Consider the following 27,718-nt stretch of genomic DNA (forward strand, 5'->3'; position numbering starts at 1 on the left):
TGAATAAATAGATATATATATTATTTTAATTATTATCTATTTTTTGCCTCATTTTTCACGTCCCTGCGTCATGACGTCAGACGTATGAAAGTGCGTAGTGACGCTCCTGAGTTTTCCCTCCTCGTTGACGAAGCTAAATGTTTAGCTAAAGATACTTTTATCTTCGTACATTTTGGACTCCAGAGCTCTAACATTACGGGAGAAAGGTCCACAAACAACCGAACATCCATCACATCGTTGTGAAAGGTAGATGTGTGTGAAAATAACGCCCGTTCTTTGTCTGTCTTTGCTTTTGTTTTGCTAACATTTAGCCGCGGAGCTAGTTAGCTAATGTTAGCTTGTCACGTAGCTTCTAACTGTCCGAAAAATAGTGACTTTAACGCATTAAAGTGAGTGTTTACTGATTTAAAAGAAGAAGATTCAAGTTAAAATGTGACTTGTTGGTAGCTGGGTGTGTTAATAGATAAAGTAAGTTACGGTTAATCTATGGTGCTAGCTTGGTTAGCTTGGTTTTTATTTTATTTTATTTGTTAAACTTTATTGACCAGTTATTCCAATACAATCAGAAAAAGGTTCTTAAACATCAGCGTTTATTTCTTTAAAACTGATCTCATCACGAACAGAAAAGAGAGAACAACTAAAACACAACACAAGAGGCTTCTCAGGAATTAAGGTGTTCAGAAATGTGTACAATTATATTCACTTTTGCCTCATTTAATACATCGTTTGTATAATTTCCTGTCATTAAGAAAAACAATAAATACTGGGGGATTGTTTTTTTGTTGTTTAAAACGTGACATTTGTGTAAAAATAATCACATTATGAATTCAAAATTCTGTCTTTTCAAACAGAAGGCCACATTTTAAATCACCATGTGTTAAAACCGGATTATTTTGCTCATCATAAATCAACCAATACTGGAAATCATCTCATAATATTTCAACTAAATTGCTATAAAAGATGTTCATGGTGTTAGCAGGATGTTAGCATGGTGTTAGCTGACATGCTATCCTGGTTATGTCAGTGTTATCCCTCGATGTGTGTTGAGTTTCGGTTTCTAACTGGTTTAATCTGGCTCTGACTGGTTAATTTAGTGCTTTTAAACTGGTTTAAACTTGCATTATGGGATGCTGGGACTGCTGGTTAATGTTGATGTTTGGATTCACGGTTCTTACCAACACAGAGACCCGGTTTTACTACACGTGGAGCCGGGTCTCTTGAGTTCAAATGGGTCCTTCATTTCAACAGGGTTGTGTTCAAATAAACACCTGATTGAGTGACCCACATGTGGTGAAAAGTACGAGTAATTGTACTGCCTTTATAAGATAAGAAGAAGTACTTTATTGATCCCGATGTGGGAAAAGTTTGCGTTGCAGCAGCATTAAAAGACAAGGCATTGCACATAAGAGAAATTAAAAGACTAGAAATAAACAATCCAACATTTTAACATCTCAAATAGAAATAAAATAGCATTAATTGTGCAAGAAATTGATTATTAAATATTAGATTGAATATACATGTAAAATGTACAGTGGGAGGTTAAGTCCAGTACATTATATTACACATTACCCTTTGACTTCTGTTCAAATGAAGACCTGATTGAGTGAGAGATGTGTTGGAAAGTAGATGTAATGCTACTACTGCCTTGTACTACGTCTCCATTAAATGCCAGAGGTAATGAACAATTACTAGTACTGTATTTAAGACCACGTTTGTAAAAGTAAGTTTCATCTCCAGGGGATTTTTTAATGTTTGTGATGAATTGGATAAAGGATGAAGTGTTCCTTAAGATAAAAACAGGGCTGATTTTCTAAGAAAAGTTGACTGTTTAGAGATACAACTAAGGGTATTATTCACATTAAGTATGCAAGGAATGGCATGTTAGTCAACTTCAATGTCAATCTTACTCAGTTTATCTTTAAAGACAGAGATCGAAATACCGTTTCCAACAATCCCGAATGTAAAATTATACAATATACAGATACATATCCTATATACACAATCAACAGACGCATTTACACATATGCACACATTGAGATAAAAAAAAAACAACAATCAATATATACAAAATAACAGTCACTTCAATATCTTTGGTGCAAGTCCAGTGTGTGGGGAGTGACAGTCCAGTGTGTGGGGAGTTGTAGTCCAGTGTGTGGGGAGTTGTAGTCCAGTGTGTGGGGAGTGACAGTCCAGTGAGTGGGGAGTGACAGTCCAGTGAGTGGGGAGTGACATTCCAGTGAGTGGGGAGTGACAGTCCAGTGAGTGGGGAGTGACAGTCCAGTGTGTGGGGAGTGACAGTCCAGTGTGTGGGGAGTGACAGTCCAGTGTGTGGGGAGTTGTAGTCCAGTGTGTGGGGAGTTGTAGTCCAGTGAGTGGGGAGTTACAGTCCAGTGAGTGGGGAGTGACAGTCCAGTGAGTGGGGAGTGACAGTCCAGTGAGTGGGGAGTGACAGTCCAGTGAGTGGGGAGTGACAGTCCAGTGTGTGGGGAGTGACAGTCCAGTGTGTGGGGAGTTGTAGTCCAGTGTGTGGGGAGTTGTAGTCCAGTGTGTGGGGAGTTGTAGTCCAGTGAGTGGGGAGTTACAGTGCAGTGTGTGGGGAGTTACAGTGCAGTGTGTGGGGAGTGACAGTCCAGTGAGTGGGGAGTTACAGTCCAGTGAGTGGGGAGTTACAGTCCAGTGAGTGGGGAGTTACAGTCCAGTGTGTGGGGAGTGACAGTCCAGTGTGTGGGGAGTGACAGTCCAGTGTGTGGGGAGTGACAGTCCAGTGAGTGGGGAGTTACAGTCCAGTGTGTGGGGAGTTGTAGTCCAGTGTGTGGGGAGTTACAGTCCAGTGATGCCCCTTTCACACCGGCGCTTTTCCAGCTCCGGCTCGGAGCTAGAGCCTGAAAAGCGCCGGTTTTTCCTGTTCACACCGCAGCGGCGCCGCGTCATAGCTCCGGAATGCGGTTCACTTCCAGCTCCAAAAAATTGTCGGTCTGGAGGCAAGAGCTTCGGAGCTATGACACGGCGTCGCTTACGTCTCTCTTACGTTGAGGCGTGCAGGAAATTTGTACCTTACTTTGACCATCCGTTTGCTGTTATTGATCATTGTGGAGAGCAGGCAGACATTTTGTTTTGTATTATAGCAGCTATCGGATGGAATCAATACATGGGCTGCACAGGTTGTCATGTCCGACTATCACAAGTAGAATCATAATGAAAAATACGCCGGTAAAATGTGCCTGTAGAAAACGGCTTAGCAAGTAGTCAGTTTAGCTTCGGTTGCTATGCTAACATCACCCACGTTATACCAGAGAAACTTTCATAACAGCGTTGTGATGCCAAACAGCGTCAATTCAGACTGACACACATTCACTTAAGGGGAACTGGGGATATGTAACAGCTGCTTGTGTGACAGTCAGACAGTGAATACTTTAGAGCCGTGTGAGCTAACCCGGAGCTAACGGGAGAATACACTCCCGTTGAAGAGCAGTCAGCACTGCAGCGGTCGGTAAATGCCGCTGAAACACATTAATAAACAATGAACCACGGCACTCTGGAGAAAAGTATAAGGTTGGAGAAGTCGTTATTTAATTTAATCTGGCTTCGTATGATTAAAAGCAACACGATCATCGACCCGACGCAGTCCCCCCCCCCCCCCCCCCGTTGTTGTTGTGAGCTCCGTTGGGGAGAAAATCAGCGATGTAAACGGTGACGTCATGACGCAGCAGCGGCAGCTGGGCGGTGTGAACAGAGCGGGAGCTGAAAAGGGAAACCGGAGCTGAACCAGAAAAGCTCTAGCTAGGAGCTAGAAAGGGAAAAGCGCTGGTGTGAAAGCCGCATTAGTGGGGAGTTGTAGTCCAGTGTGTGGTTATATAGCAGAGTGTGTAATGATGGTATTTATTTTGCGCATAGAGGTGGTGTGCAAGTTATCAGTTCTCTTTACTGAAGGGTGAAGAGTTATACTAATAATAATACATTTGATTTAAGGCGCCTTTCATGACACCCAAGGACACCGTACAATTAGTTAAATATTCGAAGAGGCAACAGAACATGATAAAAACACAAACATACCATCATGTAGAAGACGATAAAGTGGACACACACGATAGGGAGCACTACAGGGAGTAGAGTCTGATGGCCACTGGGAGGAAAGACCTCTGCAGATATTTCAACATGTTGTGTTTTCTCTCCTCACAGACGACCTATGCGGGCCTGCTAGCAGGACAAGATGTTCAACAAGTCTTTTGGTACTCCCTTCGGGGGAGGGACGGGGGGCTTCGGCGCCGCATCCACCTTCGGACAGCAAAGTAAGTTTTGTTTATTTACTTTAAATGAAATCTCTGGGATTCAAACCCCCCGTCAGCTCAGAGATGGTCCACATTGTGGTTAGGGCTGCATCATAATCCAAACATTTTGACTGATTTTAGGGACTCTTACGGACCTAAATATACTGATTTTATATCTTCTTCTAAAGTATCTGAATACCACCTGATTCAAGGTCTCCTCCTGAACATATCCCCCCCCCCCCCCTCATGTCCTGACCCATCCAACCTTAATGTTTCATAGATGATGGTATACAAAGAAGATCTGATTAGCAATAGCTTTGTGAAATGGCACGTTAATCAGCTTCATGGTGCATTTAAAGGTCCCCTATCAAGCAAAATCCACTTCTCCATGTCTCTTCTACATCAACATGTGTCCCCTAAGTGTAAAGAGACTCTGAACGTTTCAGGAACTAAGACCCCCTCTCTTTTTTTCCTGATCCATTTATATAAAAAACTGTCTGAAAATGAGCTGATCAGATTTTGGCCACTTTATGATGTCATAATGATGTTTTGTCTTGTGTAACCATTAGCCAATCACCAACCAAGGTACCCCCTCAGAGGGGCGTGGGGAGGGGCTCCTTATTTTCATCTAAAGTAACAGACAGAGAATCAGCACTTTTGAAACAGGGCTGAAACAGAGGGGATTATGGGTAATGCTGCAATGATCTGTTTGGTGTTTCAGCCAATCAGAGACAGGCTCTGGATATATCTGAGACCTGTGATATATTGATGAAAGTAGAGGACCTTTTAAAGAGCAGTTATTGTGATGTAGTCTGTGGGTGAAACACAGAGAGTTTTCCTGAGGCTACAGAGGTGAATTTAAAGCATGATATCGTCCTGCAGACGCGGGTTTTGGGACGACGGGAGGCTTTGGGACGTCAGCGTTCGGGGCGGCCGCCAACACTGGAGGACTGTTCGGTCCCGCTCAGGCTAAACCTGGTTTGTCAGATCTTGTCTCATTCGAAAAAAAGAACCAATCAGACGTTTGTATTGTTTGGCTGTTCATTGTCGCGCTGACCGAGTTTTCATGCACACAATTTTAGCGTGGGCCGAAAGTCCATTTTCTTACTTTGAATATTTGATGGAGGTTTTCAAATGAAGTTTCAAATTTCACCGGAATTTTTTTCTTTTTTAATCCGTAATTTGGAAAAAATGATTCATGGGATTGAATGAGTTAGTGTTTCTTAATGAAGTCCTCTATCGTGAATTAATATAACCCATGGAAATGTTGTTTTTTGAGGCTAAACAACCACTAAAATGGAAACCTAATATTTGGTTAAATATAAACGTATTTTGTCAATAAAAGTTGACCTTACAACAAACTGGAGTTGGATACGTTTCGCTCACACGATTCTAAAAACACTCCTACCACTGAAATCTAATTCAACCCTTCGTATAATATTAATATCAGTGAAGCCTCTTCATCTGACACTGCACTAATGCTGTGTTGAACCACAATCAGCAGCAATGCATGTGGATAAAAAAAGCTGCATTTCAACCGTCGGTACAGCCCTTCTACAAACGGTCTGAATCATCATATCTTTATTTATTCAAGCAACAAGTAGTTACTGATATAACAGGGCCATTATATTCATGCACATACAAACATATATCAGTGTAGCAAAGCAGCTAGCTCTTCCAGATGTCTGAATAGCTCTTCCAGATGTCTGAATAGAGAGCCACAGTCACGCGTCCTAAAACCCGGAAGTAAGTTAGCATTTTACCACTTCCGGTTCCTTCGACAAAAAGCAATAACATTTCTCCATAGGATTTAGGAAACATCTGAACTAAGGTCTGTGGTTGAGACACATTGAAGAGACGGATCACGTTTTGTTCTACAACATTAAATCCATCAGCAGTGACCCCACTGGTGATTCTTGAAGAGTTGACGTGTCTGAAAAACGATGGTTGTTACCAAGTGGCTGAATAGGACTACAGAAGTTGTGGAGGACGTTGTACGTCATTACGCCCAACACGTAAACACTCCTCTAAGTTTGTTTGCCCTGTTCTGCTTGAGAGCAAGTACCTGCCTCCTGCAAACTGTTCAAACAAACGCTTCAACTCGTACCATTTTGAACAGGGGTGTCAAACTCAAATACACAGTGGGCCAAAATAAATAAATCTGTACTAGTCAAGGGCCGGACTGGTTCAATGTTTATTACAAAACTTATTGAAATGAACTTATTGCACATATTAAACCTGGAACTAACAAAGCTTAAATTATTGCCTATAAAAACAACATTAAACATTAAATAATCAGTTGCATTCATTTCTTATGGCTCTATCTGCAGCTTCATTTCTTATGAGTACATTTTCCCACAGGCCAACAACAGCTTCAAAAAAACTATTTCCCTCAAAGAAAAAAACAAACATGCTCTGTTTGTCGTGAGAAAGAAAGTGCAGAAGGAAACATGTAAACTCAGTGTGCTGCTCTGTGATGCTAGTTCAAGCCAGATACTTGGCATCTCATCTTGGGTGCAAGGTCATCAATGTTTGGGGTCAGGCTCTGAGCTGAGGAAACCCTCAGGATGGAGTGAAGGTGTGCGTGCAATATACCGGAGGGCCAGATCTAATGGTAATACAAAATTATCCTGCGGGCCGAAATTAAAAGTGATAGTGGTGGTCTAATGGATAGTGAGGTGGGCTGAAGATCGGAAGGTTGTGAGTTCAACACCACCACTAGTGTGCCCTTGAGTAAAGCACTTAGCCTTCAGTTACTCCAGGGAGAATGTCCCTGTAATTGGTAATTGTAAGTCGCTTTGGATAAAAGCGTCAGCTAAAATGTAATGTAATGTAAATCTACCAAGGGCCTGATTTGGCCCCCGGGCCTTGAGTTTGACACATGTGATTTAGAATCTTTATGTTTGATATGGATCTCAAGTTGGCGTGACGTTGAAGTCGTGCTGCTGTACTCGGCTGTAGTTCCTTTATAGCATAACGTTAGCATTTTGCTTCTGGACATTAGATTTACGATTTAGAAAATGATAAAGGTAGGGTAGACATGTGGAGATTATCCGGCTGAACAAAACGTGATCCGTCTCTTGAATGTGTCTCAACCACAGACCTGATTTCGAGCTATTTTCCAAAATCCTATGGAGAAATTGCATTGCTTTTTTGTCGAGGGAACCGGAAGGAGTTTACTTCCGGGTTTTAGGACGCGTCACTGTGGCTCTCGATAGCAAGTAGCTCTTCTGGACGTCTGAATAGCTCTTCCAGACGTCTGAATAGCAGCTTTTCCTTCCAGATGTCTAAATAACAGCTCTTCCCTGATTTGTCTCTCCCCCCAAAGCAGGTGGTCTTTTTGGAGCTAGCACCTTCAGCCAGCCTCCAGCTTCCTCCGCTGCCACAGGTTTTGGGTTCGGAGCAGCGGCCGCCGGCGGCACCGCCACGAGCCTGTTCGGAAACACCGGCACGGGAACCACCGGAGGACTCTTCTCTCAGCCGAGCAATGCCTTCGGGGCCAGCAAACCCACCTCGTTCGGAAGTGAGAACACCCTCAACGCACCTTTTATTGGGTCTAAGGAGTTCGGGACATTTACAGCAGAAGTATAGTGTAGATAGAGTGGAGAGAATATAGACTTGACCGTATAAAATGAAATGGGTAGCTGGTACTGTTTGCCAATTGTAAATACGGTGAGTAAGGTAAGATGGACCTTAATTGATCCCTGTAGGGAACATTGTTTTGTCACAGGACCAGTGTGCTCAACTTTAAAATACAAATACATAAAAATACTACTGACTGTTATTTAGGAGTTTATTCTGAACATCAATGGCGTATTAGGGGACATTGCAGGTATCAAAGTATAAAATGGAGAGTCAGGGGAGGGGCAAAACTTAGAAAAACAACACAGAATTTTAAAGATGGAAAATGTTTTAAGTGTAGAAAATACTAGAAATATTTGCAAATGTACGAGTGCAGGTTTTATAGTATTGAGGTAGCGGACGGGAAGAAGCTGTTCTTGTGTTCAGAGGTTGTTTGTGTTGATGTTGATGTTATAAAGCAGAGTATTACTAATGTGTCCTAACTCACAAGGCAAGCGTTCCCATGCTTGATCTCTGTCAGGTTTGTACTAACGATGATCCATCGCTGCAGTCGTTTCTCTCTGCTCAGCCAGCTGTCGTTTTGATTTGTTTATCTTATGAAACTACTGAACGCTCTGAAGAAGTCTCCCTCCCATCGTGTCCTCCAGGCTTTGGGACCAGCGCCGCCAGTGGAGGGCTGTTCGGGTCCACAGCCGCCGCCGCCTCCAATCCCTTCGGAGGGAGCGCCGTGTCCTCTCTGTTCGGGGGGGCGGGCTTCACCGCCGCTCAGCAGCAGCCGGGAACCACCGTCAAGTTCAACGTGAGTCCCCTTGAGTGTTGATAAAGTTTATCAGAATACTTTTATTAGTCCCACAGAGGGGAAATTGTGCAAAAGATCCTAAATATAATAATGTAAAGAAACCATTGTCAAGTTCAACGTGAGTCCCTCTGACTGTTGATAAAGTTTATTCAGGATGCCATCCCCTAAACATATTGTGCCCTGACATAACGGCATCATTGCCCTCTGTTGTGGCTGCCAGGAACACAGAAGGTATCAGAAATATATATCTGGGAAATGTGCAAAAGATCCTAAATATAATTATGTAAAGACATTCCAAAAATATCTGCAAAATGTTCTTCAGATGAAATGCATTGAGAAAAATATGAAATTATGTTTAAAAAAATGTCCGGCAAATGTGTGGAAAATATTCACTCATCTTTTTTTAATATCTCAAATATTTGTACATTTTACACATTTTAAAATTGTTTTCCCTCCAGCCTCCGACAGGAACTGACACGATGGTGAAGGCCGGCGTGACGACGAGCATCAACACCAAGCACCAGTGCATCACGGCCATGAAGGAGTACGAGAACAAATCCCTGGAGGTAAGAATAACAACAAGTAAACACAGCAGAAACATCAAATACATACAGGGCAAATGGACAGTAAATAAAATAGGTACGAAGAGTTGTGAGAGTAGTACAAGAGTCTTGTCGTGACGGTAGTATGAAAGGTCGTGACGGTAGAGCAGAGTCGTGACGGTAGAGCAGAGTCGTGACGGTAGTGAAGAGTCGTGACATTAGAGCGTAGAGTTGAGTCGTGACGGTAGTGAAGAGTCGTGACAGTAGAGCGTAGAGTTGAGTCGTGACAGTAGAGCAGAGTCGTGATAGTAGTACGAAGAGTCGTGACAGTAGAGTGAAGAGTTGAGTCGTGACAGTAGAGCAGAGTCGTGACGGTAGAGCAGAGTCGTGACAGTAGTACGAAGAGTCGTGACAGTAGAGTGAAGAGTTGAGTCGTGACAGTAGAGCAGAGTCGTGGCGGTAGAGCAGAGTCGTGACAGTAGTACGAAGAGTCGTGACTTTAGAGCAGAGTCGCGACAGAAGACGTTCAGCTTTAATGCTTTCTCTCTGCAGGTTTGAGGAAAGGTTAGTGATTAATCTGATATATGTGTTTCCTGCAGGAGCTGCGTTTCGAGGACTACTCGGCGGGCAGGAAGGGACCCAGCAACCCGATGGCAGCGCCGACGGGCGGTTTGTTCGGGACGCCGGCCGCCGCCGCGCCCAGCGCCGCCACCGGGCTGTTCGGAGCCGCCGCCGCTAACACAAACTTCTCCTTCGGACAGAACAAGAGCACCTTCGGAGCCACACGTAAGAGAGGGAACAGGGACGGGGTTATCCGTATATTTACAAACACGTGTCGAAACATGTATCATATCACGCACATTATAAAAATACACTCACACACAGACTGCTGTAAACCTTTACTGATCATTCTGAGAGTTAAAGGCTGATAACAGGGACGGGAACAGGGATTTATTTAGCACTTTTCATACAGCACGTGCAGCTCAAAGTGCTTTATACAATGGCAACACATCACAAGTTGACAATAAGCCACAAGAAATTCCCCTCAGATGTTAAGACCTTTACAGATACATGCAGCATGGCCACAAAATATACAATTTTAACAGGTTAAGAGACACAGGGAGGTAAAATGTATGATAATAAATATGACAATAGACTAAGTGAATCGATGCAACAATAGAAAACCCGATATAGTATCTGTATATTTACACACGTGTCGAAACACGAGTCGTGTCACACACATACACACACATTGCTCTAAACCTTTACGAGTTACTCAGAACATCCGTGAAAAAGCTTTGTTATAGACAAACAAAGATGGTCCAAAGGAAGGGCAAGGGGTACTTTGCCCCCAAATATTGAGCTTTAAGCACCCTCTGAAAATAACGTTGTCTAAAAACTTGGCGGCAAACTTTAGAGGCCTTTTCCTCAGAATCGTGTCATCATGTCACGTGAAATATTTAGCTGAATATTCGGAGAACAAACACGTTAAGGATATCTTTGGAAAGCTATGAAACACTGTGTGTGTGTGTGATTCAACATGTGCCGCTGTGTCCTCTCTCTGCAGCGGCTGCCGGGGGGTTCGGAGCGACGGCCGGCGGTCTGTTCGGGCAGCAGCAGGCGGCTCAGCAGCAGCAGCAACAACAGCAGCAACAACAACAACAACAGCAGCAGCAGGCGCAGCAGGCGGCAGCGGCCAGTAGCCTCTTCAAACCCTTCGGAGCGACCACCACCACCCAGAGCTCCGGATTCTCCTTCGGAAACACCAACACCATGGGCCAGGCCAACACCAGCAGCATCGTGAGTGTTTACCTGCAAACATCTCAATTATTAAACCATGTGAAGTGAAGCCATGTGCTTCCTTTACCATGTAACGAACTATCTAAAATAGTTGTGTTAATTAAACGCACAAGGGGTTCTTGAATGAAATAATATTATAAAGGCAAAACAGAACTGATAAACGCTGACTCTACTCTTTCCACAAAATAAACAGAGACAGGTTTTATGCGTTATTACATTATATTGACAGTTTTCCAGCCAAACAACACAAACAAAATTAAACAAAGTCCGCTCTGCGATAACCCAAAAGTGTCTTTACTGCCTAATCCAGGCCGCTATTGTTCATTGGAAAAAACTGCTGCTCCTGCGCCCGTCGGCAGCAAAAACAGAAATGTTTGTCGGCCTATTCAGACTATAATCCACAAAAAAAAGGAAACACGAGGACCGGCGTGTCCCAAAGGAACGATCTCACCCGGTGTTGTAGAGAATATCTGTCTCTATCTGAGCGCGTCCTCTCCACGGAGACGTGCTTCTTGGTCAGTCGATGCAATATCCACACCTTCAGTTATTTTCATTTACTTCCCCGTTGCATTTAACCACATATATACATGCTAAGGAAAACTTCAATAACCCGCTGAATACCAGCATTCGCCACACACACTTTCTCCTCCCGTGAGAACCAACCTCTCGCATCCCGGTGACACGCCCACTGAAAAGCCTCTGGGCGCGCCGCGACAGGTGAATATGCAGATGAGGCTTGCAGAACCACACCCTCAAACCGTACACAGGGTGTCCGCGGGGTCTTAAAAAGTATTAAAAGTTGATAAATCAATTTAGAGAAAATTAAGGCTATTAAAAAATATTCAACGGCATTTTCCAAGGTATTACATTTTGTAGCTTGCTTTCAATAAGTATATCAATTGTCCAAAGAGGTTGTATTCTACAGTCTGCCTGAATGTAATCATTGCGTAGGTGTGTAGTGTGATAGTTTATTTATGGCATCCCGTTGGATTTGACGTCATCTGAACAGGACATCACACGCTCACTGCTTGATAGCGCGCGAAGGTCCGTTTACGCCGGTTGTTAAACAACATCGTTATGGGGAAATGCAAGTCTGCGTCCAAATGGTTGGAAGATAAGGAGGAAGGACAATCAATACTGTATATAGTCAATGTGAGGTAAAGTGTGTCGCCAATGTAACCGGTTAGAACTCCAAGTGGCGATGAGGTCTTAAAATGTATGGAAAGGGTCTTAGAAAAGGTCTTAAAAGGTATTACATGTGACTTCAGGATTCATGCATATACCCTGGTACATAACAGTGGACATTTAACAACTGCAGTTGCGAGGATAATATACATGTATCATAGTTTTCATTTCAATACAAACCACATGCTTTAAACCTTTTCCCCTGCCACTACAGTTTATAAGAAACACTTATATCAATGTGCGACAGTCACAACCAGAAAAAAAAGAGTTGCATTTCTATTGGACTATTTCCCTCCGATTTAACCCTCAACACGGCATCTGTTCCATAGACTTCCAGTCATTAGTCAGATCCCAAAGTTATACGCAAGCTGAGGGATATAACCTCACCTCTGTTCTGGTTCTGACCTCCTCTCCGTCCTCAGAGTCTCTTTAGTGTTGCTTCCTCAGTGTGTTCTGGATGTTCAGTGTGTTCTGGTTCTGGTTCTGACCTCCTCTCCGTCCTCAGGGTCTCTTTGGGAACACGGCGGCTCCTCAGCCCACCGGCTTGTTCGGCGCCGCTCAGCCCAGCGCCGCGGCCACCGGCTTCGGGGCGGCCACCGGACTCTTCGGACAAACCAACACCGGGTTCGGGAACGTCGGCACACAGGTACACACACACACACACACACATACATACATACATACATACATACACACACTCTACTGATGATTGAAACACCAAATCAATACATTACTAAACCATTTACATTACATTAGAGGGTCTTTGAGCATGTTTGTGATGTTATTTTAAATGCTTGTTCCCTTGTCTTAATATTGGTCCTTATTTGATGGTGTAAATGGAGCTGCTGTGATGCAAGAAAAACGTCAGACTTGATTATTATCTTATCGAATCCTAAGGAAATTCATGAGTACATCCAGTACACACATTAACCTCGGGAGGATTTATAACGTGTGACCTTTTAATGACTTATTCTGATGTGTGTTAACGTCACTGTGTGTTAACGTCACCGTGTGTGTGTTAACGTCACCGTGTGTTAACGTCACTTTGTTAACGTCACCGTGTGTGTGTGTTACAGCAGAGTTTATTTGGTAATAAGACGGCAGGGTTCGGCACCACCACCACCAGCGCTCCGTCCTTCGGCACCGGCACCGGGCTGTTCGGAAACAAACCAGCTCTCACGCTGGGGGCGGGAACCAACACCTCCACTTTCGGTCAGTCTATTGGTGACAGTGGGGGGAAATACCATTATCAGAGTGGCATTAATAACTCATCTCTGATGTTTGTGTTTCTGCAGGGTTCGGTGCCAACCCGGCTGCTGGGGGTCTGTTTGGGAACAAACCGGCCACCGGAGGACTGGGAGCTGCTCTGGGAACCAGCTTCGGAGCAGGTACATCCCATAATACACAGCCATGAGCCCAGGCAGATTCATACTCACATTTTATGAGATTTTACAGACTGAGATAAAGATCGTCCTCACTCGTATACTAATAAAGTGTGTGTCTGTGCAGCAGTGCCAGGACAGACGTCTCTGTTCGGGAACACTCAGGGTAAACTGGGCACCACTCTGGGAACGATGGGAGCGTTCGGAGCGTCGGCGTTCAACACCGGAGCGACTTCGATGGGCTTCGGAGCGCCACAGCAGGCAGTTGGTGAGTGGTTCAGATCAAAGTGAAATTCAGCCCGACAGGCAGAGGTGGGAAGTAGTGGAGTACAAATACTTTGTTACTGTGCTTAAGTACATGTTTCTGGTATCAGTACTTTACTCCACTACTTATTTTTCTGAGGACTTTTTACTTTAACTTCTTACATTTTGAACACAAATACCTGAACTTTCTACTTCTTACATTTTGAACACAAATACCTGTACTTTCTACTTCTTACATGTTGAACACAAATACCTGTACTTTCTACTTCTTACATTTTCCAAACAGGCTGGTTACTTTAGTTTGAATGTGTGTTTTGTGGCGTGATCATTATTATTTAGAGTCAATAGCCGCGTTCACACCGGAGTACTTTTCCCCGTACTTTTCGCCTTTAGTTCCGTTAGTACCCCTTATGTCGCGTTCACACCAAAAAGAGAACTGAGTGCCGAGAACTTTTACCCCCATTTTTAGTGCCTGCTGAGAGATGGTACTTTCCTGGGGGAAAAAAGTGCCCCATTCTGATTGGCTGGGCGAATTGCAAACCACGCCCCGTACAACTCTGAAATGTTTTGTAGAGCTGCCATTTTATTATCCTCGCATTAGCATTATTAGCATTAGCATTCGCCCAGCGCACAAACGCAGAGAGACTAACTTATGGCAACACAAAAGAAAACATGGGAGCGGTGGAGATGAGGAGGTGTCGGCGTTCTGGCGATTTACTCTGAAGGCTTCAGTAGAAGCTGCTGGGAGTCCCAGCAGCTTCTACTGAAGCCTGTCCCCAACTCCGGGGACTTCCGGCCGGGGACTTCGGGTGGCAGTATACGCCGTGAAGTTGTTTGCGGCCTGCCAGTAAACCCAAAGCAGAAGAAGAAGAAGTGACGTCAGCGGCTCATTTGCGTAATCTTCCCTCAGGGAACTTATTCCGGTGTGAACGCGATCTGTACTAAATGCCCTGGGGTAATAAGTGACGGCACCAAGTACGGCAAAGTACTTGGTGTGAACACGGCTATTGCGTGCCTATTGATTTGAACACGATCCGTGTATCCATCATTTCCTGGTCTTCTCTAAAGAAGAGGGACCAATGAAAACGTTGTCATGTTGCCGTTGTTCAGCATGGAAACATTCATTAGCTAACAATGACATTATTGTTCTATTAATATAAAGGGAGGTCAGGTACTCTTTAAAACAGCTGCTAGTTATGGGTACTTTTTACTGAAGTACATTTCAAAGCCCTCTTTACTTTGACTTGAGTAAAGAAGTTTAGTCAGTACTTCTACTTTCACCAGAGTATTTTTTAAACACGAGTATCTGTACTTCTACTTGAGTAAAGGATGTGTGTACTTTTGCCATCTCTGCCGACAGGAACGTCTCACTCTGCTTCTCAAGATTCAAAGGTTTTATTGTCAGATGCTCATAAGCTACAGAGTAGAAATGGCAATGAAATTATTCTGACCTGAGCTCCTCCAATAACATATATAATAAAAGTAGTGCAAAAAGTCTATATCCATGTAAATGGAATATGATATGAACAGAATATGAAATTAAATAATGTGCATTAAGACACAAACAGATGAATGCTTATCGAGGCACTTCACAGAGTTCCGGTGTTTAATAGCCTTATTTTCTGTGGTATAAAACTGTTCTTTGTGTTTCCTCCTCAGCGCTGACGGACCCCAGCGGCGCGGCGGCCCAGCATGCATTGCTGCAGCAGCAGCTCAGTGTTCTGGCGTATTCTCCGTACGGAGACTCTCCTCTGTTCAGAAACCCGCTGTCAGACCCCAAGAAGAAGGAGGAGGTGAGACTCACATGAACCACAAACAGAGACGGACAGAAATCTGATTTGTATCACATTATATCAGAATTCTACTCAAATGTTGTCTGTTTTTTACTCACTTTTACTCACATTTTGTCAGTTTTTTTTACTATTTTAAAACAAAAAACAGATTTCCAAATCCTCAAACCCTTCGTGTATCTAACCCCTCCTCTGTGTCTTTCCAGCGTCTGAAACCGACCAATCCCACGGCCCAGAAGGCTCTGACCACGCCCACTCACTACAAGCTCACCCCCCGTCCGGCGACACGCGTCCGGCCCAAAGCTTTGGGTTCTTCGGGGGCTTCAAAGTCTCAGCTGTTCGACGGGCTGGACGACGACGAGCCGTCGCTCACAAACGGGGCGTTCGTTCCCAGGAAGAGCATCAAGAAGCTGGTCCTGAAGAACCTGAACAGCAGTCAGTACAGCAGCCCTCTGAGCAAGGAGATCGATGACCTGGCCTCGCCCCCAGAGTACCCTCACAACGGGCACAGGTACACACACAATCCATCAGGAGCACCCTTTAAAGCTGGGTTTAACTTGGGCTCAGAAGTGTTGTTTTAACCTGGTTTTTACTCACTTTTGGACTTGCATTGTGTCTGATGTTTACTCTCATTCTGTCAGCAGTCATGTGGAGGACGAGGAGGAGATGGCGGGTGTCAGCAGTCGAACAGAAGAGGATCCAGAAGTGTCTCAGTTCTACGTGAACCCGATCTCTAAGCCGGTCGCTTTCAGCCCCCCCACGGTGCTGCAGGACACCATCAGCGAGCTCAACATGCACAAAGCCGCGCGCAACGGCCTGGAGGTGAGACGCTTTATGTCTGATTTATTGATCATTTTGGAAACTAAGATTTAATGGATTCATAATTTAAACTTTGTCTGATTTTTACTCACATTTTGTCTGATTCTCTCCATGTTTCCAGGTGAGCAGCGATGATATCTCAGCGTCTCTGTGTGAGGAGTCTCTGCAGGAGGAACAAGAGGAAGAGCAGCTGGAGCAGCAGCCTCCTCACCCTGCAGGTCAGACACTAAACTATAATAATCCTTAAAGTGTTTTAACGTGTTTTTATGCATGTTATTTGTTATATAGGATGCTAAGTGTCTTGTACGGCTCTGAGATGTCTTTCACAGGAACAGAAAGTGCAGAACAAGCTCTGTTCAGGATTAAAATGTCTAGTATTAAAATCAATAATTATCCCAACAGGCATCGTTCTGAACCGCGTTGGTTACTACACCATTCCCTCCATGGAGGACCTGGCTGAGATGGTGGATGGAAACGGAGACTGTTTGGTGGAGAACTTCACCGTGGGAAGGAAAGGTAAACGTCTTCCACCTGATGTCAAACTTTAATATGATTTAAAAGAGGAAACATTTATATTTAAAACACTTTTTTTACATTCAGGCTACGGCTCCATCTTCTTCCCCGGAGAGGTGAACGCATCGGGGCTGAACCTGGACGACATCGTGCACTTCAGACGCAAAGAGGTCATCGTTTACCCCGACGACAAGAACAAGCCCCCAGAGGGGGAGGGGCTTAACAGGTGAGAGGCGGGGTCTATCTGAACTGTTCATCCACTTCCTGTCACCACCTGTCTCTCTCTGACCCTGTATGTGTTCTCTGTGTTTCCCCTCAGGAAGGCGGAGGTGACTCTGGACGGCGTCTGGCCCAACGATAAGACGTCGTGCGCTCAGATCCGCAGCCCGGAGCGTCTGACGGAGATGAACTACGAGGGCCGGCTGGAGAAGGCCTCGCGCAGGCAGGGGGCCCGCTTCCTGGAGTATAGGACGGAGACCGGGTCCTGGGTGTTCGAGGTCAGAGACCCTCAGTCATACCAGAGAGAGAAGGCTTTTATTGTCTTTCGTACGGAGCTACAGACCTTTTTAAAGCCTTGTGTTCATCATTACTAATTTAAATCCTTAACCCTTCCTCAGGTCGCCCACTTCTCAAAGTACGGCCTGCAGGACTCTGACGAAGAGGAGGAAGTGCCGCTCAAATCTGACCCCAAGAAGCTGAAGACGATGTCACTTCCTGCCTCGCGTCTGCAGAAGCTGCTCCCCCCCGCCCAGCAGCAGGTAGAGCAGCCTGCCTTCATCACTCATCATCATCATCATCATCCTCATCATCACTGACACACCAAGCTTTAAAGGAGCATTTCTTATTTCTTTTTTTGTATTTTAAGAAAATATTCATCAAGTATAACAAAATGATCACATCTACGTATATAGATAGATTAACTACATACAAGTTGACAAATCCTTTTATTTTGAAAAACCTCTTCACACTGCAGCTTTTAAGGAGCATTTCATTCGTAATCTGCCGCGCTTTTATTTTGAAAAACATCTTCACACTACAGTTTTAAAGGAGCCTTTCATTCGTAATCTGCCGAGCTTTTATTTTGAAAAACCTCTTCACACTGCAGCTTTTTAAGGAGCCTTTCACTCGTAATCTGCCGTGCTTTTATTTTGAAAAACATCTTCACACTGCAGCTTTTAAGGAGCATTTCATTCATAATCTGCCGTGCTTTTATTTTGAAAAACCTCTTCACACTGCAGCTTTAAAGGAGCATTTCATTCATAATCTGCCGTGCTTTTATTTTGAAAAACCTCTTCACACTGCAGCTTCAAAGGAGCCTTTCACTCATAATCTGCCGTGCTTTTATTTTGAAAAACATCTTCACACTGCAGCTTTAAAGGAGCATTTCATTCATAATCTGCCGTGCTTTTATTTTGAAAAACCTCTTCACACTGCAGCTTCAAAGGAGCCTTTCACTCATAATCTGCCGTGCTTTTATTTTGAAAAACATCTTCACACTTCAGCTTTAAAGGAGCCTTTCACTCATAATCTGCCATGCTTTTATTTTGAAAAACCTCTTCACACTGCAGATTTTAATGAGCCTTTCACTCGTAATCTGCCGTGCTTTTATTTTGAAAAACATCTTCACACTGCAGCTTTTAAGGAGCCTTTCACTCGTAATCTGCCGTGCTTTTATTTTGAAAAACATCTTCACACTGCAGCTTTTAAGGAGCCTTTCACTCGTAATCTGCCGTGCTTTTATTTTGAAAAACATCTTCACACTGCAGCTTTTAAGGAGCATTTCACTCGTAATCTGCCATGCTTTTATTTTGAAAAACATCTTCACACTGCAGCTTTTAAGGAGCATTTCACTCATAATCTTCAGCGCTTTTATTTTGAAAAACATCTTCACACTGCAGCTTTAAAGGAGCCTTTCACTTGTAATCTGCCGTGCTTTTATTTTGAAAAACCTCTTCACACTGCATCTTTAAAGGAGCATTTCATTCATAATCTTCAGCGCTTTTATTTTTGAAAAACATCTTCACACTGCAGCTTTTAAGGAGCCTTTCACTCGTAATCTGCCGTGCTTTTATTTTGAAAAACATCTTCACACTGCAGCTTTTAAGGAGCATTTCATTCATAATCTGCCGTGCTTTTATTTTGAAAAACCTCTTCACACTGCAGCTTCAAAAGAGCATTTCACTCATCTGCCGCGCTTTTATTTTGAAAAACATCTTCACTCTGCAGCTCTAAAGGAGCCTTTCACTCATAGCTAAAATAAGATATCATTGAGTGCTTCTAACAGCAGATAAAGTGCAGAGAATAGACTTAAATGTTACAAACTAAGTCGGCACACGTTATTAATAATAAAAAAACAAAAAGCACATCATGGTAATAGCAGTATATATTGTTTTTAAGTGACCGTATACTAGAGGTAGATGGTACTGTCTGAATCATCAGAGTTTTTGCGTGTTTGACGTCTGCGTTAAAGCAGGAGGAAATATCTCTGTCTTTTAGTTCACAGGATAAACTCAGTCACAAAAACAAGAGGGAAGGTATTTGATTCGCTTTACTCTCCATCTTTAACTGGAGTAAAGACATGAGGAAGCGTCTTAACGTTGTTACAGATGTAAATAACAACGAGAGAGATCTGGGAAGTAATGGTGTTTTTATCAGCCGTTTAGGTTTGGTATTCTTTATATTGTGAAGTCAGGTGTGTTCAGCACGTTTCTAACCTGCTTTGAGACGTGTGGTCCCAACAAACTGTACGAATGTTCATGAAAATAAAGTAACGGAGTTTAATCTTTGGTGTGTAGCGGTTGTCCCGGAGATATTACAGTTTATTACTCAGGGTTCCCGCGGGGTCTTAAATATGATAATCTGAATTTAAGGCCTTAGAAAGTCTTAAATATGATCAAAAAAATAAGAAGGTCTTAAAAATGATGGGATTTGAAAGGTACTTCTGTGTCGCGATCGCGTCTAAATGTGTTTTGGGGGAAATGTCCGGGCTGCAAAGTAACCAGTACGGTAAGAGCCTTTCAGTTCCCCTCAACAATCTGTATTGAAATAAATCAACATGGAACCAGTAATCACTAACTTTGTTTCCCCCGGCCCCTTATCGGAGAACACCCAGCTAGTAACCTAGCAACCAAGCTTCAGCTGGCGGCAGTCAGGAACCTTGGTATCTTCGAATCTACTTACAAATAAATATGGGGAAGTGTAAGTTCAACCGTATTTGGTTTGAAAACATTGAATTTAGTGCTTGGTTGAAACCAGTGGAGGGGTTAGGGTTTGAAGCGTTATGAAGCTCAAATACCATAATGAAATGAATCCATCAATGATTATTATTGTTATGATTATAATTATAACTTAAATGAAATGTTATAGCTGGAAAAACCCTCACACATTCATACATGCTCGCTCACACTCACACACACACACACGCTCGCTCATACACGCTCACACTCTCACACTCGCTCACTCACTCATACACGCTCACACACACACTCTCACACTCGCTCATACACACGCTCACACTCTCACGCTCGCTCACTCACACGCTCACTCTCACACTCGCTCATACACGCTCACACACACACTCTCACACTCGCTCACTCACTCATACACGCTCGCTCACTCACACACTCTCACACTCGCTCACTCACTCATACACGCTCACACACACACACTCACACTCACACTCGGTCACTCACACACACACACTCTCACACTCGCTCACTCACTCATACACGCTCACACACACACACTCAAGCTCACTCACACACACGCTCACACTCGGTCACTCACACACACACTCTCACACTCACTCACTCACTCATACACGCTCACACACACTCTCATGCTCACTCACACACACGCTCACACTCACACACTCACACTCACACTCGGTCACTCACACACACACACTCTCACACTCGCTCACTCACTCATACACGCTCACACACACACACTCAAGCTCACTCACACACACGCTCACACTCGGTCACTCACACACACACTCTCACACTCACTCACTCACTCATACACGCTCACACACACTCTCATGCTCACTCACACACACGCTCACACTCACACACTCGCTCACTCACACACGCTCACTCACTCACTCACTCACTCATACACGCTCACACACACACACACTCTCACGCTCACTCACACACACGCTCACACTCGCTCACTCACACACTCGCTCACTCACACACTCGCTCACTCACACACTCGCTCACACACACACTCACGCTCGCTCACTCACACTCACACTCACACACGCTCGCTCACACACACTCACGCTCGCTCACTCACACACTCGCTCACACACACACTCACGCTCGCTCACTCACGCTCACACTCACACACACACTCGCTCACACACACACTCTGGCTCGCTCACTCACACACTCGCTCACACACACACTCTGGCTCGCTCACTCACACTCTCGCTCACACACTCGCTCACTCTTTTTCCTAATGATCCTTCGTAGAAATTCAGAATATGGATTAAAAAAAGCTAATCTTGCTGTAAATGTGTGGATGTTTCATCAACCATCTGACCAGGTAATGAACTCCTGTAGCTCCCAAGACGTCAACAAATACTTTAGATATGTTTTCAACGACTTCAACTCGCAGGAACCTGCAGATTTACTTCCATAAATGAAGTCCAGGCTGTGAACAGTTCCTCTACGCAGCTCTTAGAAAGGATTGAAGTGAAGCTAACGCAGTAGCTCTCGATCTGTTGGGTTTATAGACAGGAAGTAGTACCTGCAAGACTCTTCAATAATAATTAAAAAACAAAAAACTCTTCAAGGGTTTTCCACTTATTGTAAATAGCTTTGGATTAAGACGATGATGATGATGATGATGATGATGATGCTCTAACTCCAATTACCGTGGACATTTTATTAACAATTTTTTTCTGCATTCTGCACCTTTACAGTTAATATTTTGCTAATTGTTCTTAAAGGTGGGGTAGGTAATTCACTTCAGAAACACTTTGTTATATTCCATGGAATGCTCTTAACATCCCGATAGCAATGAATACATTAAATGCTTTGGCAATAAGTATATACAAAAATATCATCTGTGGAAGCCGTGGCGCTGTAAAAAGCACGACCAATCATCTGAGCCGGCCCGGCTAAAATAACTGGATGGCCTACCTGCCTGTCAGCCTTCCATCTGTGCACAAACTTATCTCGTGCCCTCATTGGTCATGTGCACGTTCGTGTGTGTTGGAGGAGGGGCTCTGTAAGGAAGTCTGAAGGAAGGGGCAGATTCTTTTCGGTTGTGTATTTTCAGATTCTAGCGATCTCGAGCCGGTTTCTCCATTCTTACCTACCCTACCTTTAAGGTGCAGTATAAATGAATATAACAAAAACAGTATTAGGAAAGAACTGCTTACGTAGACACGGATATTAATACATGGAGTATCTACAAAGGTCTGCTTTTAAGTTTAAAAATATGAAGTGCTTTGAGTTAATAAAATATGAGGTTGCTTTATAAAGTAAAATACCAATAGTTAGAGATTAATCTTTTAATATATATTTGTAACCTCTTTGGACTAAGATGACGATGATGATGATGAAGAAGATTCAAAGGTTTTATTGTCATGCTCAGCAGCTGCAGTGTAGAAATGGCAACATATATAATAAAATAAAAAGTTGTGCAAAAATTCTATATACATGTAAATAGATGATGATGATGATGAAAATTATAGTGATGATGAGGAGAATAGTGATGATGAGTCTATCCGCAGTCCCCCGCGGTGTCAGACCTCCCGGAGCTGGACAGCGTCATGGCCGACATCACGACAGAGAGCATGCTGGGAGGTGATGAAGACGAGGAACTGCCGAAGGGGAAGAAGACGACGGAGGAGACGATCGACGATTCGATTCCCAACGAGCACGAAGTGATGTCATCATCCAGCTGCATGATGTCCTCGCTGGGCATCAACCCACACACCCTGCAGGTCAGATTGCACACACACACTCACACGCACAACACACGCACTCGCACGCACAACACACACTCACACACAAGCACGCACGCTCACACACACACTCGCTCACACACACTCGCACGCACAACACACACTCACACACAAGCACGCACGCTCACACACACACTCGCTCACACACACTCGCACGCACAACACACACTCGCACGCACAACACACACTCGCATACAAGCACGCATGCACTCACTCAGACGCACTCGCACGCACACTCACTCACTCACTCACGGTCAGAATAACAATAATACGTTTAATTTTTATAGCGCTCTAGATGATGTCCACTGTCCCTGTCACACAGCAGACAGGAAGTGCTCAGTTCCTTCAGAATAAGAGCGTTGATGTTGTTGTTGTTGTTGTGCAGATCATGAAGGCCTCTCTTTTCGCTGAAGATGAGGAGGACATGTTCCAGGAGCCGCCGGCGGTGATGAAGAGCTCCGAGGTCTCTTCTCCTCGCATCGTGCTGCCTCAGAGCAGAACGTCAGGTACACACACACACACTCACACTCACACTCACTTCCTATTTGTTATTTCCTCTCTCATAATACTGATCAATATAATATGTCTCTCTCTCCTCAGTGGGGGGTCTCCTTCAGGCTCGTTTCTCCTCCGGTCTGTTCTCTCTCCCTGACTCGCCCCGCCCCCCTCCCCCTGCCTCCTCAGAGCCCCCCCGCTGGGCCGGCTCCTCTAGCTTCCTGTTGCCCCAGCGCCCCCCCGAGCCCTCCGTCAGGACCGTGGGGGTCCGGAGGCTCGGGGGCCCCGTGCCCCTCAAAGACTCCATCACTCAGGGGAAGGTATGTGTATTTTTGATTATTTATTAATTACATTTAATTTAGTATATTTTTTTATATATATTTTCTTTTACAAGCTATTTATTTATTCATTTATTTAATTACATTTTTTGGATTATTCATAAAATTGTATTTTTTTTTTACAATACATTTATTTAAACATTTTCTTTTTTTAATTAAACATTTTTCTCTAAATGTGTGTAGGGGTCTCTGCTGATGGACGCTGCGCTCTTCAGAGGGCGCTCCTTCAGAGTGGGCTGGGGGCCCGGCTGGACTCTGGTTCACTCAGGAGAGAGGGTCAGCTCCGAGGAGAAGAACACCAACAACTTCACAAAGAATGAGTTCAGCTTCCTGCCATCAGCCAGGAGCAGACCGTGAGACACACACACACACACACACACACACACACACACACACACACACACACAACAACACTCACACACATACACATACACACACACACACACATACACATACACACACACACACATACACATACACACACACACAACACACACACACACACACACACACATACACACACACACACACACACACACACACCCTCCCACACACACACTCTCCCACTCACACACATAAACACACACGCACTCTCCCACACTCACTCTCTCACATGCTCGCTCGCTCGCTCGCTCGCTCATACATACATACACACACACTCACACACACTGACAAACAGACTCACACACACTCGCCCACACATAAACACACTCTCCCACACACACTCACACACTCACTCACACACCCCCCCCTCTCCCTCTCCCACCTCTGTGTCCCTGCAGGTTGATGGAGAGCTGCTATAAGGTGGTTGTTGAGCAGCTGGAGGTGAAGGATCAGGATCAGGAGGATAATGATGATGATGTGCAGCGCCCCCTAGAGATCAGTCTGATGAACAGCAGCGTGGAGACCCCCTCTGGCTCGCCCTGCCCCCTGGTGACCCCCCGCCCCGGGGTGGAGGCGCTACACCAGTACTCCGACTGGATCAGAGAGCTGAGCAGCAGGGGGGCCGCTGAGCGTGAGTACCAGGGGAACTGTAACTATACAAGACTCAAAGTGATATGCATGAGATTACATTGAATTTAGCAGAGGTGAGAGAAGTACTCGGATCCTGTACTTGGGTTAGAGTAGAAGTACCATACTCGAGTAAATGTACTTAGTTACTCTACACTAGAGATGGCAAAAGTACACACATCCTTTACTCAAGTAGAAGTACAGATACTCGTGTTTAAAAATACTCTGGTGAAAGTAGAAGTACTGACTAAACTTCTTTCCTCAAGTCAAAGTAAAGAGGGCTTTGAAATGTACTTCAGTAAAAAGTACCCATAACTAGCAGCTGTTTTAAAGAGTACCTGACCTCCCTTTATATTAATAGAACAATAATGTCATTGTTAGCTAATGAATGTTTCCATGCTGAACAACGGCAACATGACAACGTTTTCATTGGTCCCTCTTCTTTAGAGAAGAGCAGGAAATGATGGATACACGGATCGTGTTCAAATCAATAGGCACGCAATGACTCTAAATAATAATGATCACGCCACAAAACACACATTCAAACTAAAGGAACCAGCCTGTTTGGAAGATGTGAGAAGTAGAAAGTACAGGTATTTGTGTTCAACATGTAAGAAGTAGAAAGTACAGGTATTTGTGTTCAACATGTAAGAAGTAGCAAGTACAGGTATTTGTGTTCAACATGTAAGAAGTAGAAAGTACAGGTATTTGTGTTAGAAATGTAAGAAGTCAAAGTAAAAAGTCGTCAGAAATATACGTAGTGGAGTAAAGTACTGATACCAGAAACATGTACTTAAGTACAGTAACAAAGTATTTGTACTCCACTACTTCCCAGCTCTGCTCTAAACCACTGGAATGTAGTGGCAGTAGCTTCCTGGGCAGCACACACACTGAACAAAGCTAGTCCTTCCCACGTATAACCCCCCCCCCCCCCCTACAACAGCATTAAAAGACCCTAAATGTTAAATGGACCCCCTCTGTGTCTTCAGCGCTGCTGGGCCCCTGGTCGGAGGTCTGGAGCCTCCTCGAGGCCCTGTGGGGTCGACTGGGCTCCGAACAGGAAGACATCAGCGAGTACGAGCAGCAGATCCAGAGGAGGAACACCTTCTCCTCCTGGCTGTCCCGGGGAGCCTCCTCTCGCGTGGAGGAGGAGGTGGCGCTCGCTGGGAAACACCGACACATCGACGCCATCTTCAGCCTCCTCACAGGGAACCAGATCAGTGAAGCCTGCTGTCTCGCTCAGAGTCAAGGTGAGGAGGAGGAGGGAGATGAGATGAGAGGGAGGAGTCCAGAATGGACAAGTGAAAAACGTATTCGGACAAGTAAATTGCCAAACTCACTTGTCCATGGACAAGTACTCTCTAAAACGTGTTCTTACACTGAGTAACAGCTGGAAGAGAGGGGGATGAGGCTAGAATGAACTGTTTGGAGCAAAACACTTCAGAGACATGTTTTATATATATCTGAGACCCATAATATATGCCTAAAAATAGCACGATAGGAGACCTTTAATAATATACTGTCCCCCCCCCCCCCCCCCCCCCCAGGAGACCACTGTCTCTCGCTCCTCCTCTCCCAGGCGGGGGGGTCTCAGGACTGCAGAGAGCTGCTGTTTCTGCAGCTGAACGACTGGAGGAGCCTTCAGACAGACAGCTACGTTGCTGAGGAGAGACTGAAGATATACACCCTGCTGTCAGGGAGAGGGGTGAGACACACACACACACACACACACACACACACCCTGCTGTCAGGGAGAGGGGTGAGACACACACACACACACACACCCTGCTGTCAGGGAGACGGGTGAGACACACACACACACACACACACACACACCCTGCTGTCAGGGAGAGGGGTGAGACACACACACACACACACACCCTGCTGTCAGGGAGAGGGGTGAGACACACACACACACACACACACACACACTCTTATGTCTGAGGTCTTGTTGCTGTGGATGAAGTGGCTCACCTGTGCTCTCTCTCTCAGGTGTGGCAGTCGTCTGATTCGTCAGTGAACGTGTTCTCTGAGTTGGATTGGAAGCGGTGTATCGGGGTCTCTCTCTGGTTCTTGCTCCCTCCCACCTCCTCCGTGGCCGACGCTCTGTCCGGATACGAGACTGCCTTCCAGGTAAGGTTTACCTTTCTGTTATTATTTACAGAAAACATTCAAAAACATCTCAATGTTTGGCTCAATTCTTTCAACGGGAGAGTTCTGTACAAAAAAGCTGTATTTCCTGAATCAAAGCCCCTAACCCACAAAACAGGTCTTATCTCTCAGACATCCAAACTTCTTTTATATGTAGTCTAGCTCCAGCCAGCCGTCAGCATTCACACCCATGTTGTGGTTCTTCTCGGAGGACTTTATTAAATGTGACACGTTTAAACCCTGCAGGGCTCCTGTGAGGGGGGGAAGTACGCCGTGGCCCCCCTGCCCCCCTACCTGGAGGAAGAGGAGCCTCACCTGGAGGAGGAGGAAGAGGAGGAAACCAAACGCCCTCTGCACGACCTCTGCTTCCACCTGCTGAAGCTCTACAGCGACAGGTAAACTAAACACCTGCTGAAGCTCTACAGCGACAGGTAAACTAAACACCTTCTGAAGCTCTACAGCGACAGGTAAACTAAACACCTGCTGACCCCAATCAGTCATTTTGTTGTTCTGTTGTTTTAATGTTTCATGTGGAACCTACTTGAGCAGGTCTCCCTTGAAAAAGAGATCAATGATCTCAATGGGATACACCTGGATAAATAAAGGTTTGAAATGAAATCAGACCAACCAGAACACCTGGATCCAGGGCACAGCTCTAGTTCTTGGTGTGCCTCTACAGTAGATCTCTGTACTGTAAAGATGAACACACAATGCGAATATCTAATCAGCCAATCACATGTCAGCAACTCAATACATCTAAGCATGTAGACATGGTCAAGAGGACCTGGCGAAGTTC

General features: G+C 44.7%; 1 protein-coding gene across 4 annotated transcripts; it reads left to right on the forward strand.

The window, feature by feature from the left end:
* Positions 1-98: 98 nt before the first annotated feature.
* On the forward strand, positions 99-27,317 carry nup98 (nucleoporin 98 and 96 precursor; the record flags this gene model as incomplete). Of its 4 annotated transcripts, none has more annotated exon segments than XM_034115481.1 (29): positions 99-246; positions 4,180-4,289; positions 5,151-5,246; positions 7,597-7,791; positions 8,471-8,649; positions 9,108-9,215; positions 9,791-9,977; positions 10,759-10,991; positions 12,682-12,822; positions 13,253-13,388; positions 13,472-13,564; positions 13,686-13,826; positions 15,482-15,615; positions 15,819-16,123; positions 16,254-16,434; positions 16,553-16,649; positions 16,834-16,947; positions 17,032-17,170; positions 17,264-17,441; positions 17,562-17,702; positions 22,694-22,906; positions 23,313-23,433; positions 23,528-23,742; positions 23,944-24,113; positions 24,543-24,775; positions 25,761-26,021; positions 26,319-26,476; positions 26,764-26,904; positions 27,169-27,317. In XM_034115481.1, coding segments are annotated over 28 exon segments (4,538 nt in total), but the record flags the coding sequence as incomplete, so codon positions are not given.
* Between the last annotated feature and the right edge of the window lie 401 nt (positions 27,318-27,718).

Source organism: Trematomus bernacchii, unplaced genomic scaffold (assembly GCF_902827165.1).
Source record: "Trematomus bernacchii unplaced genomic scaffold, fTreBer1.1, whole genome shotgun sequence".
Taxonomy (NCBI): Eukaryota; Metazoa; Chordata; class Actinopteri; order Perciformes; family Nototheniidae; genus Trematomus; species Trematomus bernacchii.